Raw genomic sequence first — 16,197 nt, 5'->3', positions numbered from 1 at the left:
CTTGTAATTTCTCTACCTCCGACTCGTCACCCAAAGGTCAACTGAACCAACCCTCCATACATAGGGTGAAATCTGATGTGCATTAAGGTCAAAATACCTTTCGATTTTGCCAGGGTAAAGCCCTTCATCAAATAGCTTTATTCCATAACATAGTAAATCATTTGAACTGTATGTGTATGTAATTTGTAATGGTAGACAGCACATTAAAATGTGGATAGAATTACAGAAATGGAATTTGTTCACTTTTCAAAGGACCCTAAATTTAGTAAAAAGCAGGCCAGTAATTCAGTCAGTCATCTGCATAATTTCACAATAAATAATTTGTGTTGCCAATTTTTTTTTTTTTTATTAAAAAGACAAACATTACATTAAATGTAAAGATACAGAGTGTTGATAATGCTGACACCTGTTGACAACCTGTTGTAAACTATTATAAGTTACAAAAAGAAAAAGAATAAAAAACAGACCTTCAACCACTTTAACAAGTAATTCATGTCCATGAATAGGATAAATTTGGGAAGATATAAGTGCAACACACATGTACTTCTCCACTCATCTATTTCTTTATGGTGGATAGTGGCAGATGCTACCAAAAGTTATAGGAGCTTAAAATATCTAGATGTGCAGAAAACGTACATGTATGTTGCATGTTTATGAATTAACACAAGGAAACAACATTAAAATTTGAAATAAATGAATGAAATGTCACAGGGCCTTTTCTATTAGTGGCATTTTTCTTTATAATCCTGGATAGTAAAATATTTTAAAATGAAAGCTCGATCACAATATAAAATTCGTACAAAATTCCACATTATAAATTAATTTACAAACAAAAACTCAATAAGTAGATCCATGTAATCTCCAAATAAGGATAGTTATGTAAAATTAAAGCAGACAGCACTATAAACACACATGATGTATACCCTTTTTTTAAAAAATCAATATTTTGTCTTTATCATATTGGAAAAAAATGAGATCAATGTCAAATTTTCGAGTCACATGTCAACAGTGTTGCCACTGATGCTGCTTGATTTACATAGCCAGCTAGATACCACATTATGATATGCCTTACATTTGGACTGATTGACTTTTTATTTCAATTGTATGTACAGTTATATCCTTCAATTGGTCAAAACCATCCTATAGGGACATGTGATAGTTGAAATAATAGCAAACAAAGCACCCTGAATCTAGAATAGGTACACTGGTGTACTGGTGTCATATCATATGTCACATGTCATATGATATGTGTGGTGCTGGATATATAAAGAGAAGAAAAGGCATTCTTGTAAACATGAACATGATGATTTAATTGTAATGTTGAAAAGGTCATTCTGCACTCATGGCCTGAACCATTACATTCTGATGTTGCTGTGAGGTGAGCATCTCCCAGGAGTTAGTTGAAGTCCAAGGTGCATTGATAGTTTTTTAAGGCTTAACAAATAATTTATTTAAAGCTTGACTCATGCCATGTGCAAATATCATAATATATAGAGGCACCTTGGTGCATCTAAAGGTTGATATGCTATATTTTGACAAGTTTACTTGACTTCTTCAGGCCACATTTTCAAAGCAACAACACTTTTTCACCTTCATTTTTCACATGCAGTGCTACAAACATTTTAACCTTCCTATGGATACTTATTTTTAATAATTTTAATGCTGCTCTCTCCAACATGTAAGTGCTCCTGTTTCAAAATATATTCCTCAAGAAGCCAAGTGAACTTGGGGAAATATAGGATAACAACCTTAGGATGTTTCAAGCTAAGCACCTCTTAATATTTAAAAAATAATATTTGCACATAATGGAGAAATATATGTAATGTTATGGAACTGGTAATTTGAAATCAATAACTAACCACTGTAAAAAATTGTATTATAATCACAGAAACCTTATAAAAGGGTCTGCACCAAATTCCATAAGTTCTGAGTGAAATGATTAATTTCTGTTTTTGTGCTTTATTTTAAGATTTAGTGTTGCAATATCAGTACTAATTATGATCCATAAGTTAGATTGGTGCCATAACTGTGGGAAAAACACTTATAAAAATGGCAATCAGTCCAAATAAAAGTCTCATATCAAGCAAATTTCTTGAACTTGTGTTTAGCATGTTTTTAACATTCTCCCATGATCCATTGTGAGGTTGGGCTGGAATATCAAGAAGGTAAGGGTATAGTTGATATATGTCCACCAGATGTATAGGAGGACTCTCGTAGCCTTTTTTAAAATCTGAAATAAATAAAATATAATTATAATGCAGAGAATTATTAGTGTCACACGATAAAGAAATAGAAATACAATTGAACACAATGTACCCAGTGTTTCATAAGTTCATCTTGGATATTGATGTTTGGCCATGCAGTAGCAAACTCACATACAAGAGATGAAAGCATACAAACAAGTAGGGGAAATGTGCAAGTTTGTTTCATGACAGATGCCGTGGCTCAGTTACCTCTTTCTCCGTTAGGAGACAGTAGTGTGCAAACATGTGTTTTCAGGTGAAGAGAAAGATTTTTGTGTCCTGCAATTTGCTAGGTCACTCAACCTCACTCCATGTGACTTTTTCCTGTGAGGTTATGTTAAACCTCCGTTCAGTAGCGTAGCGCAGTTCTCTGGGGCCCCCGTAGCTTCTTGAAACTAAATCAAGATGATCCGAATCTCTGATAAATAACTGGAAGAAGAAATTAGAAATATTTTTTCTTACTTCAACACAGCAGGACACAGCCAGGGTTCTTTTTTGGAGGAGGGGGGAGGCTTCATGCAGCCAAATATTTTGTTCGTGATCCTTTGTATTTTTTGCTTGAAACATTTTTTAAAATTAGGTTACATGTAATACACACATATTTTTTAAAAAATACTGTTTGGGGGAATTGTTTAATGGAAAGTAAACATGTATTTAAATCTACATGATGGAAATCTATATCGTTGTAATCCAAATGTACTTTCCACTAAACACACAGAAAAAATACAACGCATAAATGTGATAACTTTGCATGTAACATGAATCTGTAGCCAACATCCATGACTAGCATACGGTATTATAAATCCAGGGGTCCCGGGTTTGAATCCCAGCCTGGGCATGGGTGTTCTTTGTGAGTGTCCCTCCAATTTCATTATATCATCACTCATCCTCATCATCGTGATTAGCCTAAAGCAGCAGAAAGCGACACTAAATAACAAAAATTAAACAAGATCCTGTATTTTTTCAGTTCTTTTCCTCATTGGAAATTACATATTTGTTTGCTCTATGCTTATGTCATTAATGAATAAGATTATGGAATATTGAATGGTTGTTCAATGGTTGCTTATTTTCTATCTTATATTAACATCAAGAAACTCTTCATTGTTTACAGTTCTCCAGATAGAGTGGCCAGCTTTGGCTAGGTGGTTGGGTTTCAGATGACGAAAACCATCGTATTCCCATGCAGGATCTTGTGATCATGCTACCAAAGGTTCCGAGGTTGAGTCTCAACCTGGGCATCGTGTTTCTTTATGAGCATCCCTTCATCAACTTCATCTCATTATAATTCATCATCCTCATTGTCATGATTAGCTTAACAAGGCAAAGCATATTTAAATTTAAAAAATGCAAAATAAATATACTTACTCTATCTGTTACTACTAAGTATCAACATACATTTTATACTAACCTGGGCCTATTGCTAAAAATATTGGCCTCATTTCTGATACATTAGCTACCCAACCATGCATTCCTCGCATCTTAATGTGCATTTTTGATAGTGGACCAATCCTGTAATCTAAAGAAACAAAATCTTTAAATAGAATAAATACCTTCCATAAAATAAATACCCAATTATGTTTTTGTCTAAACAAACTATATTTTAGGTAAATAGCATATACATAAAATAAATATGCATATACGCTAGTGTTCATGAATTTCCATGACACTGCTCAGGAAGTTCCAAGGGCCAATCAAACATGAGCAAGGATTTAGCTCCTAGGAATGTAGCATTATATGTCTTTTTTTCAGCTTGGTCCCCTGAAATAACGTAAAATCGAGGTTCCACTCCCAGCTGGATTTTTTCTAATTGGTTCTGATAGCCAATATGAGTTTTTAGACACTCCATCAGAACCGATTGGTCAATCGAAACTAATTGGTCAGTTGTAATAAATTGGTTTCCATTGGAAAATACAAGGGTCGTTCAAGGTTGACCGGGATTTTCGTACGTAAAAAATCGATGAATAGCCGGATCATGATGAAACGTGCGGGTGACGTAATGTATTCCTTCGCGAGTAACTAGTGCCCAGCATGACGTATTTCGCGCATGCGCAGCAGTTGCAGCGAACATGGCGGCAATCAGTGTGTCTGTGGCTGTGGAGCAGCAGTGTGTAATCAAATTCCTCGTGAAGGAGAAAGTGAAACCAGCTGAGATTTTCAGATGATTGCAAGCACAGTATGGTGAACAAACGATGTCGCGGACAAGAGTGTACAAATGGTGTGAGTAGTTTCGTGAAGGACAGGAGCTGGTGACAAATGAAGCGCATGGACACATTCACCCGACTGCAGTCACACCAGTGAATATCGCACGTGTTGAGCAAATGATTCTTGAGAACCAGCGAGTAACAGTGCGGGATATTGCTGCAGAGGTGAATATCAGTGTCGGGAGTGTTGAGACAATCATTCACGACTACTTACGCTTCCGCAAAATCTGTGCAAGGTGGGTTCCCCACCAGCTAACATTCGATCAGAAGTGGACACGCAGGATGGTCTGTGAACAGCTTCTGAATCAGTTTCGAGCAGAAGGTGATGAATTGTTGCAATCCATCATCACGTGTGATGAAACATGGTTGCACAATTCAACCCCAGAGACCAAAAGACGCAGCATGGAGTGGCGGCATAAAGGTTCCCTGCCCCCCAAGAAAAGCAAAATGCAGCCGTCCGCTGGAAAGATCATGGCAAGTGTCTTCTGGGACATGAAGGGTGTTATCCATGTGGATTTTCTGGACAACGGGAGCACGATTAATGCCCAGTATTACTCCACATTGTTGAGTGGTGCTGTACGAAAGTCCATTCGCAAGAAAAGACCTGGGATGTTGTCTGGAAATGTCATTCTTCTCCATGACAATGCCCGCCCTCACACGGCCAATGTGACAACAACAACTCTGGCTGACATGCGCTGGGAAGTTCTGCCCCATCCCCCCTACAGTCTGGATTTAGCCCCCAGTGATTATCATTTGTTTGCACCCCTTAAAGACCATCTGGGAGGGAAGAAATTCACGACAGACGGAGCGATGTCCTCCAGTGGCTACGACAACAACCAAGTTGTTTCTACGCCAAAGGAATTCGGGAGCTGCCAGAATGATGGCAATGGTGCCTCGGCACGCACGGAGAATACTTTGAAAAACTGACATAGTTTGGTGTTCCTTCTGCTACCTATTTCCTCTGCAGAAATAAAAGTCCCGGTCAACCTTGAACGACCCTTGTATTTTATTGTTTTCAATATATTGCTTGTGAAAAGTTCTTGTCTATACAACTGTAAATGCAATGGAGAAATCATATAAAACAACTAAAATAAATCTCTGGTAAAGCATATGGAATTTTTAAGTTAGAAAAAACTTTCAGATACCAAAATTTTTAAAATATATGAACACGTTTTTAACTCTGTAGCTTCATTGTGTTTAACACACTTATAGAAAATCAAAAAAACATGCTGCTTCATCCATAAATTGGAATGCTGTTCTTCCTTTATACTTGCGAAAACAGCAACAAATTAGGTTAAACAAAGAATCTGACCCACAACACTTGAAAAAGTGATAAACAAACAAAACATTGTCGAGATTGACTTAGTTGATCAAAAGATTGCTATTTTTTCCAATTGCATTACATACACACAAGAATAACCATGGAAATTCCATATTGCAAAAAACAAGAACTAATATGAACATTTATTCCAACTACTAGCTGCTTTAAAGTTGAGTTGGTTAGAGTTCTATAGGTATATATTAAGATAAATCTGACTTCAGTAGCATGCATTAGAATTCAGAAGAAGTTCAGTTCAAGTGTGCTGGTTTTCCAATGAACTTCTATATCAGAGGAAATGTGGTGTCAAGAATTAAACTACCTATGCTTCTAGTCAATAAATGAATTTATAACATATTGATTCTACAATATATACAAACTTACAATTGGATATTGTCTTGATTTTCCAATTGGTTTTAGCTGAGATTCCCATTGAAACCAATGCATTCCGATACATATATTAGGCATTCAATAGAATCAGATTCATTCCAACTGAAACCAATTTAATTGAGTTGTAGCCTGAGCACTCACTTTGTGAATGTCCCTTGATCAATTTTATATAATCATCATTCATGCTCATTGTCACAATAAGTCTAAAAATGCAGACCATTCCATAAAAACTACATATGCTGACCAAAGCGGTCTACTTACTGAAATATACAGGGTGTAACATAAATATATAAGTCAATACTTGGGGAACATATTCCTCACATGGAGACGATGAAATAATGTTATATGAACATGGGTCCGGAAATTGACGCGTTAGAGTGCATTGTCGAAAATGCAGCACACTGTGTATGACGCGAAAGCGATGTAGTGTGGAATGTCGAAATAGCTGTCAGATGCTAGATACCCCACATCTGAACTGGCAGGAAACATGGCGGGAGACATTGGCGTTGACCCTGGGTGAAATTGAGGGGGGGGGGGGGGGTGTCGAGAAACACATTGTAATCAGGAAATACTTTATTGACATGTTACAGTTCGTGTGCTACTACATCACACAACACCCCATACCAGAACACGCAGTCTGCATGTAATGTAGTAGACATTCTGGTGAATCTCCGGATGAACGTACGGAGGAGGGGAAGGTACAATGTGTCAGTTCAGCAGTTTACCACAAGTGGCGCTCCGTGCGTACAGGAAGACGTAGTGAGTTTGCCATTCGAATTACATCAATGCTTGCCGGACCAGCATCGAGGAAGTACTGTCAGTTCTTGTGTGTTCATCACGGATGTGGGTGCAAGTACAGTCAAATGTACAGGTATTCAAATGCAGAATTGGCCGATGCTCATTTCATGTATGGGTTAGCAGGCGGCAATAGTAGTCACGCTCAGCGTTTGTACTGTGAGAGATATCCAGAACAACAGTGCCCAGACAGGAGAATGTTTCAGGCAATACATCATCGTCTGAGGTAACAAGGGACATTCACGCCTGCCACACGTGACAGGGGGAGGCCGAGAAGGGTGAGGACACCACAACCGGAGGAGGCGATTCTGCATGCCGTTGAAGGCAAACCAAGTGTAAGCACAAGACAATTAGCAGCCAGACGTAATGTGGACCACATGATTATCTGGAGAGTGTTGCATGACAACCGGTTGTACCCATACCATTTACAACGTGTGCAAGCACTGTCAGCAGCCGATTTCCCTGCACGAGTAATGTTCTGTGAATGGTTTTGCCAGCAATGTGCAAACCCTGACTTTATTGATACTGTGCTGTTTTCCGATGAGGCCTCCTTCCGTGACCAGATTGTGAATTTCCACAATCAGCACGTATGGGCCTCCATGCTTTCCAGACCTCAAGGCACTAGACTTTTATTTGTGAGGACATTTAAAGGCTCTTGTGTATGCAACATCGGTGCATAATGCTGAGACTTCGTGTTCGTATTATGGATGGATGCGATACAAAACGGAATTCTCCAGGGATTCACAAGCTCATCCGGGAGTGTATGCAACAGCGGGTTGCTGCATGTCTCTGTGCACATGGCGGACATTTTGAGAATTTCTTGTGAACCTGTTTGTCTGCTACCTACAGGTCTGGTGTGCAGTGTTCTGCTATGGGGTGTTGTGTGATGTAGTAGCATACAAACTGTAACGTGTCAATAAAGCTTTCCCTGACTATGATGTGTTTCTCGACACCCCCCCCCCCTACCCAATTTCACTCAGGGTCAATGCCAATGTCTCCCACCATGTTTCCTGCCAGTTCAGATGTGGGGTATGTGGCATCTGACAGCTTTTTCGACATTCCACACTACACCGCTTTTGCCTCATACACAGTGTGCAGGGTTTTCGAAAATGCACTCTAACGTGTCAATGACACATTTCCGGACCCATGTTCAAATAACATTCTTTCATTGTCTCCATGTGAGGAATATGTCCCCCAAGTATTGACATATATTTATGTTACACCCTGTATATTTCAGTAAGAAAACACTTAACAACGTGACGTTTCAACCCTCTATCAGGGTTGTAATGATGCGATCATTACTTGATCTTTTTTATTTTATATTTATTAATTAATTTAATTGGGTCAGTCGGTTTTTAGGTTCATGTGTTTTGGTAATGTTAGTGTGCAACTCTATGTCTATGTATTCCTGTATGTTTGAATTCTTGGCCATTGGGGTATGTAGGTGTGTCGCTGGACAGCCGACCAGTGGAAAGTTTCCACTAATGGCTTAGGTCATTAGCAGGGCCTATAAATAGGAAGGGAAGGGAGCAGTGGTTCTCAGATGTTTGGCGTAGTATGGCAAGGTTAAGAGGTATCTTCTTCTCTAAGGGGAGCGGCTGGGTGAGTTTTTTTTCCCCCCCTTACTATATGAACCAACCAGGATGTTATCTTTCTTTATTTTAATACACACACTTGCTCTTTTCACATTGGGCCTCCCCGATGGCGCAGTGGTAGCGCCGTCGCCTTGTAATCAAGGGGTCCCGGGTTCGATACCCGGTGGAGGCACATAGTGGTTCGGATTCCACTTTAAACTGTAGGTCCAGTCCCGATTAGCCTTACTGTGCATAAAGTGGACTTAAAACATCAACTCAAAATCAAAAATCAAAAATCTTTTCACATTATTTCAATAGTACATTTCATGTGGGAAACCGGGTACACACATACACATACCTTCAGTCACCTTTTTTGGTACTGAAGGGTTATTTTTTTTTACTTGTGAAGTCGGTGGCTACATGAGTCTACACGCTCTCTTTGGGAAGGGGGAACAGTGCACACTGAAATGGGATTTTTTGTTAATAACGGCCAAGTCATAACTTTTTCTGTAAATAAGATATGAATAAACCTGCATATATCAAAAGGGAAATGGGCGTTATGTAATGATTCGAAGAAATACCTGTCTATTGCCAATAGTTATATCCACAGAACTTCCGATACTGTATGTTTTGAACCTAGGGACAAGATTTTAAAATGTATGGGTGTTTATGTTGAAAGCGCAATCTGTGAATCGCCTAAAAAACACAATTTATACCTTTACAGGGTCTTCCTCAGACTTTAAACCAAACTAAAATGAAAATTTTTAATTTATTTAAGTTCAGTGTAAGCGTAACCCATAGTTCTCAACTCTATATTCAAATTATTCATAACTGCTCTTCATACTCTTTGTAAGTTTATAGTTGTTGTCTAATAAAATTACTTATACTCACTATCATGAGCTATTACAAGGATGTCAGGTACTCTATTGCTTTTTCCATAATGTAGGTAGTCTGGAATTTCATCTGATCTGTAGGCAGATATGCCTTCAATTCCTTGGAGTACTTCATGTATCTAAAAATAAAGTGAAACATAAATGTAACAAAAATGAATCTGAAATATACAAAATCCAAGTCAATTTTGCATTGAATATTTGATGAAATTTTGATTGACATATTTGTTCTGTCTGCAAGTTGTTTTCTTCCCACTGTTAAACACTAAACGCAAGTTGTCAGCACAGTTACATGTCTTGATCATTCTGTGAAAGAAAACGCCATCCCATTGACATGCAAGAGTTGATTGTTTAGGCACTGGGAGAGTGCACAAAGCGACACACTGTCTGAAGCTTACGTTGCAGGCATAATTGTTGCTCACTTATCAGTACAGTTCTTGGTTTGTTTTAGCATGCATGTTTGTCCAGTGTGATAAGTCTCTCATAGATCACATACATTACTTTCAGTGTTAGTTTTTGTTTTTCTGTGTAATTTCAGTGTGTATATGTGTGTGTTTAATAAGCTTGTGAAACCATTGAAATGTCAGCCGAAAAGTTCACATTAGAACAAAGAATTCTTATGTATGGCACTTATGTGAAATCCGAATCATGTTGAGATGTTTGTAGGCAATTTCCACAGAAATTTCCTGGTGCTGCAGCGACACATAGAAAAACAGGCAATTTGTTCCGAGATTAAGAGAAACTGGATCTTAAAACACTAGAATTGCTGAGCGAATGGAAGAAAGACTCAATGAAATAAATCCCTACATCGTACCTCACAGGAAGTAGGCATTTCAAAAACATCAGCTCATGCAGCTATTAAACTGTCGATACTGAACTGAAACCTTACAGAGAACCCTAAAAAATAGAGTCTATAGAAACAATCCCCACACTATAGATGAACTGAAAGACAATATAAGAAGACAACTTACAAGAATTATGGAAATGGAACTTTTGTGCCTCAATTAAAATTTCATTAAAAGATACCGGGAATGTGTTAATGCAGTTGGCCACCACTTTCAACAACTCTTATAACACAGATTAGGACTTGTTATGCAATATAAATATAATTGTTTGCATACTAAAAATATCTGCATAAAAATAAGTGGGATGTCATAGATTGAAAATGCTGGCATCTGAGCCATGCCTCACCATCTGCAGTCTCGTGCTATCTCAGCCCCGAGCCAAACTGAATGCACTGTACCTGCTTTTTTAGAATATAAAAAAACCACACGAACTAACCTTGGTTGTTTGTATCTCATTTGGTGTAATAATGCTTGTCATTGCTCCATGATCATAAGATGCAAAATCAAGTTTATATAAATATGGTAACAAATTAACTTCTTTCACACCAGAATTATGTCCAACAAATTTCATCCCATGGTCGGAGACTATTATTATATTCACCTGAAAGAAATTTAATTGACATTTTTAAGTTATGCAAGTATATACGTATTTTGGTTGTTCAACAAATAAATTTAGTATAGAATTGTAGGCATGCAGAGAAAAGGCACCAGTAGTTGATACCTTACAAAGAAACATCAAATAATCAGGTTGCTTGAGTTCACATTCATTTAAAATCACCATAAACGATAGATAAAATGAATTTCTAAGGGAAAATTCTTAAGGGTGTCACTATTGGTTGGTAAATTCCCTGTTTGAATGATTTTGATTGCATTATATAATTAGTAGAAAAACATAATTAAATGGCAGCTGGGAATAGATATTCACAGTTAGTACATTCATTTAGTGTATTCATGGTTTTGTTCAATCTTTTTATGTACATTTGACAAACAATGAGACAAGGTAGATGCTGTGTGCTCTAAAATTTTATAATTATTGCGATGCAGAAAACAAATTATTAAAATACACTGGCTGACAAAAAAAGTTAAGCACCCAGAAGGAGTGGTTGGTCGTGAATGAAACTACATATGCTGAAAGTCCATGTACCTTTATTGAACTGATTACAATATAGGATGCAAGAGTCAAGGCCGTTGGCAGTTACAGGTGGAATGGTGGCGCCAGGTCAGTAGGGTGTCGCACCCCCTCTGGCCGCAATGCATGCCCTTATGCGGTTCGGAATAGTGTCAAACAGCCTTTGGACCCTCTCCTGAGGCACGTTCCTCCACAGGTGTTGCAGCTGTCCCTCCAGATCCCGCAGGTTGGCACTAGGACGGAGTCCCCGTCCAATGTCATCCCTCACATGTTCAATGATGGAGAGGTCCGGGGATCGTGCTGGCCACGGGAGGACCTCAACATGCTCTAGGCAGTCCATAGACACATGGGCTGTGTGTGGGCGTGCATTATCTTGTTGGAACACTGTCCCAGGGTGCTCTGCCATAAGGGGTAGGACATGTGGATGCAGAATGTCTGTGATGTATCACTGTGCCCTCAAAGTCTACCGAAGCAATATTAGAGGTGACCAGAACGCATATCCAATGGTTCCCCACACCATGATGCCAGGGGTCATACCTGTGTGTGTCTCCACAATGTAGGCAGGATGTGCCCTCTGCCCTCGAAGCCGCCACACCCGCACACGATGGTCATCGGAGGTCATGGAGAAGCGGGACTTATCACTGAACATGATGCAACGCTATTCGTCCTCTGTCCATGCTTCCCGAGCACGGCACCACACCAACCGCAGGCGTCGGTGTTGTGGTGTCAACGGCAACCAGTGCATTGGGCGGTAGGACCCGCATCCGGTGGATGCGAGTCGTCGAGACACTGTGCGGGAACTCACAGGATGTTGTAGAGTGTCCAGTACATGTTCTCGGATGACGGGTGCCGAAGTTGTGGGATCCTGCACTGCTTGGAGCACCATACGACGGTCCTCCCTCGGTGTGGTGTTTCTTGGTCGACCTGAACCTGCACGACGTGCATGGGTGCCCTCATGTACCCATTGATTCCAACATCGGGCCACTGTGACATCTGAATGGCCCACATGCCTGGCAATTGCCCGATACGACCAACCCGCCTCATGCAGTCCCACAATGCGGCCTCTGTCAAATGCTGTCAATTGCCGGATCGGCTGTCTAACGCTTCTGCGAGGCATCGCCGGTGCTTCGTTTTCCTCTCTGAACTTCGTGCTGCACTGTCTGCCTCACAGCAGGTGACTGGTCCCACCTTATCAGCAACAGGAGGTGACGTCACAAATGCCCTCTGGTGGGCGTTCTACACATTACATATCCTTGTACATCTAATCATTTACTCACACATCAGTGGTATGTATGTATACCGAAATGAGGTAATCTTCGACCACTCCTTCTGTGTGCTTCACTTTTTTTGTCAGCCAGTGTATATATGCCATATTTGGTAAAACTGTGATGTAGATCCACAGCTAGTAGGTTTTGCTTCTGCAAGGGTGAATATTCTACGGACCTTGACTTCTGCCACACTGATTAAGACAAGAATCCTCACTGAACCAAATGCCCTGGAAGTAATAGTTCTAGCTATAACCAACTCAGCACCCTGCCTTTCTTTACCCATTTTGTTTTGAGAGAACTAAATGCAGATTCCTTTCTGTACCTTTCATATTTATTTCCTTACCAAATGATCAGAATTTCTGTGTGGAATAGGGAAGTGAAGTGACCAAAATTCCATTTCGGGGTGTATGGGGTGATCCTTTTGGAAGACACCAAAATGTCAACCTCACTTCCACATATGCACCCTGGACTGCAGTTTGCAGACTAACAAGGCTCTGCACCTGGAGCCACAGCCAGTATAATTCTCTGTGAGGCTCGTTTTGTGTCGTATATGTTTGTGATTGTCCCTTCACCGGTGGAGGCACATTGCACAGTGGTTCGGATTCCACTTTAAACTGTAGGTCCCGTCGAAATTAGCCTTACTGTGCATAAAGTGGACTTAAAACACACAATATATCAATCAATCATTCATTTCATCATATCACTATTCATCATCATCTTCACCATTAGCCAAAAGTGTCAGAAATGTAAAGTAAAAGTAAAATAAATTCAATCAATCAGAATTCCATTTCCAATTATATTCACTTTTATTATCCTTGTCGTTGGAGAAAACTATCATAGAGAAACTGTTACAAACATGTGGCAAATAGGAGTTCAAAACTTGAACCACATGGAACTGATGTAGGAGGTCATAAGTGCAGGAAGTGATTGATACACTGCTCCTTTTCTTTTTGGACTGTATTGAGTGGCTTTGAGCAATTAGAATGCAGACAATGAGAGACACATGCAAAATTTTGCTGACGTAAACAAGGTTAAGATGTTTTTAGTAAAAAAGCTGTGGTGGTCTAGTCGGTAAAGCATCTGACTGCCATGCAAGAGACTCAGGTTTGAAATCTGGGGTGGGTGACCTAAGGTTGGAATTTTTCCGGCCTTGTCCCCACATAAAGCAGCGCTGGGGCTCATCGAGCCTCAAATCAATGGGTATCTGGGGGTAACCCGGGAAGGTAGAGGTGACTGAAGTGTGGTGCTGATCACACCACCTCCAAAATGGCCGAGATTAGGAATATGTAGGGCCCTATCCCCTAAATGTGCTGGTGTGCAGGGAACTTTACCGTTTAATGAATTGTCTCTCCATGCTCATTTGTTGGGAAGAAAATATGATAAATTAATGAATTCAAATTATATGCATTTTAAGTAAAAGTTTCATAAAAAATAGAAATGAATTATTTACATGGCATATGTATTATGATGGAGAATTCTCTTTTTATGAAATGTATATTGGAGTATGAGTGTTAGTCCCATATCAACTTATCAGTCACCTTAATTCAAGACAGCGCCAGTCTCTGTGGCATAACAATTTGCTTGACATGCTATAAAACTAAGGATTCTAGCTTTCAAATCCTGAGTAGTAAGACATGGGCATTTTATTTGCTTGATCTTTCATCTACTTATCCATTCACCAGTCATAACCATCATTTATATAACTTAGAGAGGCAGAAAAGCAATATAAAATAACCAAAAATATAAAATACAAAAAATATATTTACCCACTGAAACTATTTAGTAATATGTGCAGTGTGGTATTTAAGAAATTTCCAGAGGGGGAGGGGGAATTCTACTAACTGTCTAGAGAAAGCATGAGATAATGCTTATATAGTGTTGCATGACCCAATATAATATATACCTATGTATATACGGTATTGGACAAAATAATGGAAACACGGGTCAGAAGTGGGACATATTTTCAATGTGCCTGGTAATACTGAGCACGGTGGAAATCAACCTTCTCTTGTTTGTTGCAGGTAGTATGGACTGTGCACTGACAGTAGAGTGAGGCAGTGTGGTAGTGCACGTTGTTCAGGTGTAGTGAGTGACCAGTATAGCCGACCTGACGGAGTTTGAAAGAGGTCGAATTGTTGGTGACCGTTTCACTGGAGCATCTGTGAGCAAAACAGCGAAGTTATGTGGTGTAACATGAGGCACGGTCTCGAAAGTCATGACCGCATACACAGTGCACGGTGAAACAGGGTCTGCTAAGCACAATAGTGGTTGAAAGACGAAGCTGCAGGAAAGGGACCGCCGGTCCTTGAAGCGTATTGTGACGTTGCAGAAGAAAACAATGGCCTCCTAAGTGACTAATGAACTTAATCAGCACCTAAACACCCCCATGTCATACAAAACAGTGAGGCGGGAACTGCATCAAATGGGTATCCATGGGCGTGTTGCTATTGCCAAGTCCCTAATAACTGAGACAAGTGCTCGAAGGTGACGTGCATGATGCAATGACCACAAAACTTGGACGTTGAAGGACTGGAAACATGTCATTTGGTCAGACTAGTCAACCTTTACCCTCTTCCCCACTACTGGACGCATGTTTGTATGGCGAACACCCTCGGCAGCATACGATGTGGACTGCCACCGCCCGACTGTCAAACATGGTGGCGGCTTTATTATGGTCTGGGGCATTATATCATGGTATTCGGCAGCCCCTTGTCACATTACACAGTCGGGTCTCATAAGCAGTGTATAGAGAACTCTTGGGTAACCAGATCCACCTAATGGTGCAAACCTTATTTCCAAACCGGAATGCCATCTTCCAGGATGATAATGCCCCCATTCATACTGCTGGCACTGTTCAACAGTGGTTTCCAGAGCATGCTGATGAGGTTCAACATCTTCAATGGCCCAGCCAGTCCCCAGACCTGAATATCATGGAGCCTCTGTGGGCTGTTTTGGAATCCAGGGTTCGGCGTTGATTTCCACCTCCTTCGTCTCTTCCTGAGCTGGAGGCTGTGCTGCATGAAGAATGGCTTCAAATTCCACTCACTACTATTCAGGACTTGTATCGGTCTATTCTGTAATGAATCCAAGTTGTATTGCATGCTAAAGGTGGCCCAACACCGTATTAATACATGATGTTCCGACTTTCACAGGTGTTTCCATTATTTTGTCCAATACCTGTATATATATGGATAAAAGCAAGGAGGGCCAAAAGGGCTAAGTAAAAATCAATCCTCTTCTTTGATTTATATATATATGATTGGTTGATTTGGTGTTTTAAGTCAACCTTTATGCACAGGAAGGCTAATTGGGACTGGACCTACAGTTTTAAAGTGGGAACTGAACCACTCTGTACCTCCACCGGGTATCGAACTCGGGACAACCCCATGACAATTTTAATTGGTAAATGGGGTCACTCCACATTTCGTTTTATGTCACTGAACTTTTTTAAAAAAGCTTTGAACAAAACATATTTTTAATAATTGATGAAAAATTGCCGATGTAAATTTGTATCTTGACAGAATGAAATGGCCAAATCCACTTT

At 39.9% G+C, this 16,197-nt stretch overlaps 1 protein-coding gene across 1 annotated transcript in view; it reads right to left on the bottom strand.

The window, feature by feature from the left end:
- Positions 1-343: 343 nt before the first annotated feature.
- Positions 344-16,197, bottom strand: part of LOC145984408 (glycerophosphocholine cholinephosphodiesterase ENPP6-like) — a 31,440-nt gene continuing 15,586 nt past the window's right edge. The window contains exons 7-10 of the mRNA XM_083118071.1: positions 10,693-10,857; positions 9,413-9,533; positions 3,652-3,759; positions 344-2,230 (exon numbers count right to left, since the gene is read on the bottom strand). Coding sequence (XP_082974197.1) covers positions 2,010-2,230; positions 3,652-3,759; positions 9,413-9,533; positions 10,693-10,857 — 615 coding nt within the window. The 3' untranslated portion in view covers positions 344-2,009. The remainder of the gene's footprint in view (positions 2,231-3,651; positions 3,760-9,412; positions 9,534-10,692; positions 10,858-16,197) is intronic.

Source organism: Lepisma saccharinum, chromosome 2 (assembly GCF_977018435.1).
Source record: "Lepisma saccharinum chromosome 2, izLepSacc3.1, whole genome shotgun sequence".
Lineage (NCBI taxonomy): Eukaryota > Metazoa > Arthropoda > Insecta > Zygentoma > Lepismatidae > Lepisma > Lepisma saccharinum.
This window is presented reverse-complemented; position numbering and strand designations above follow the sequence as displayed.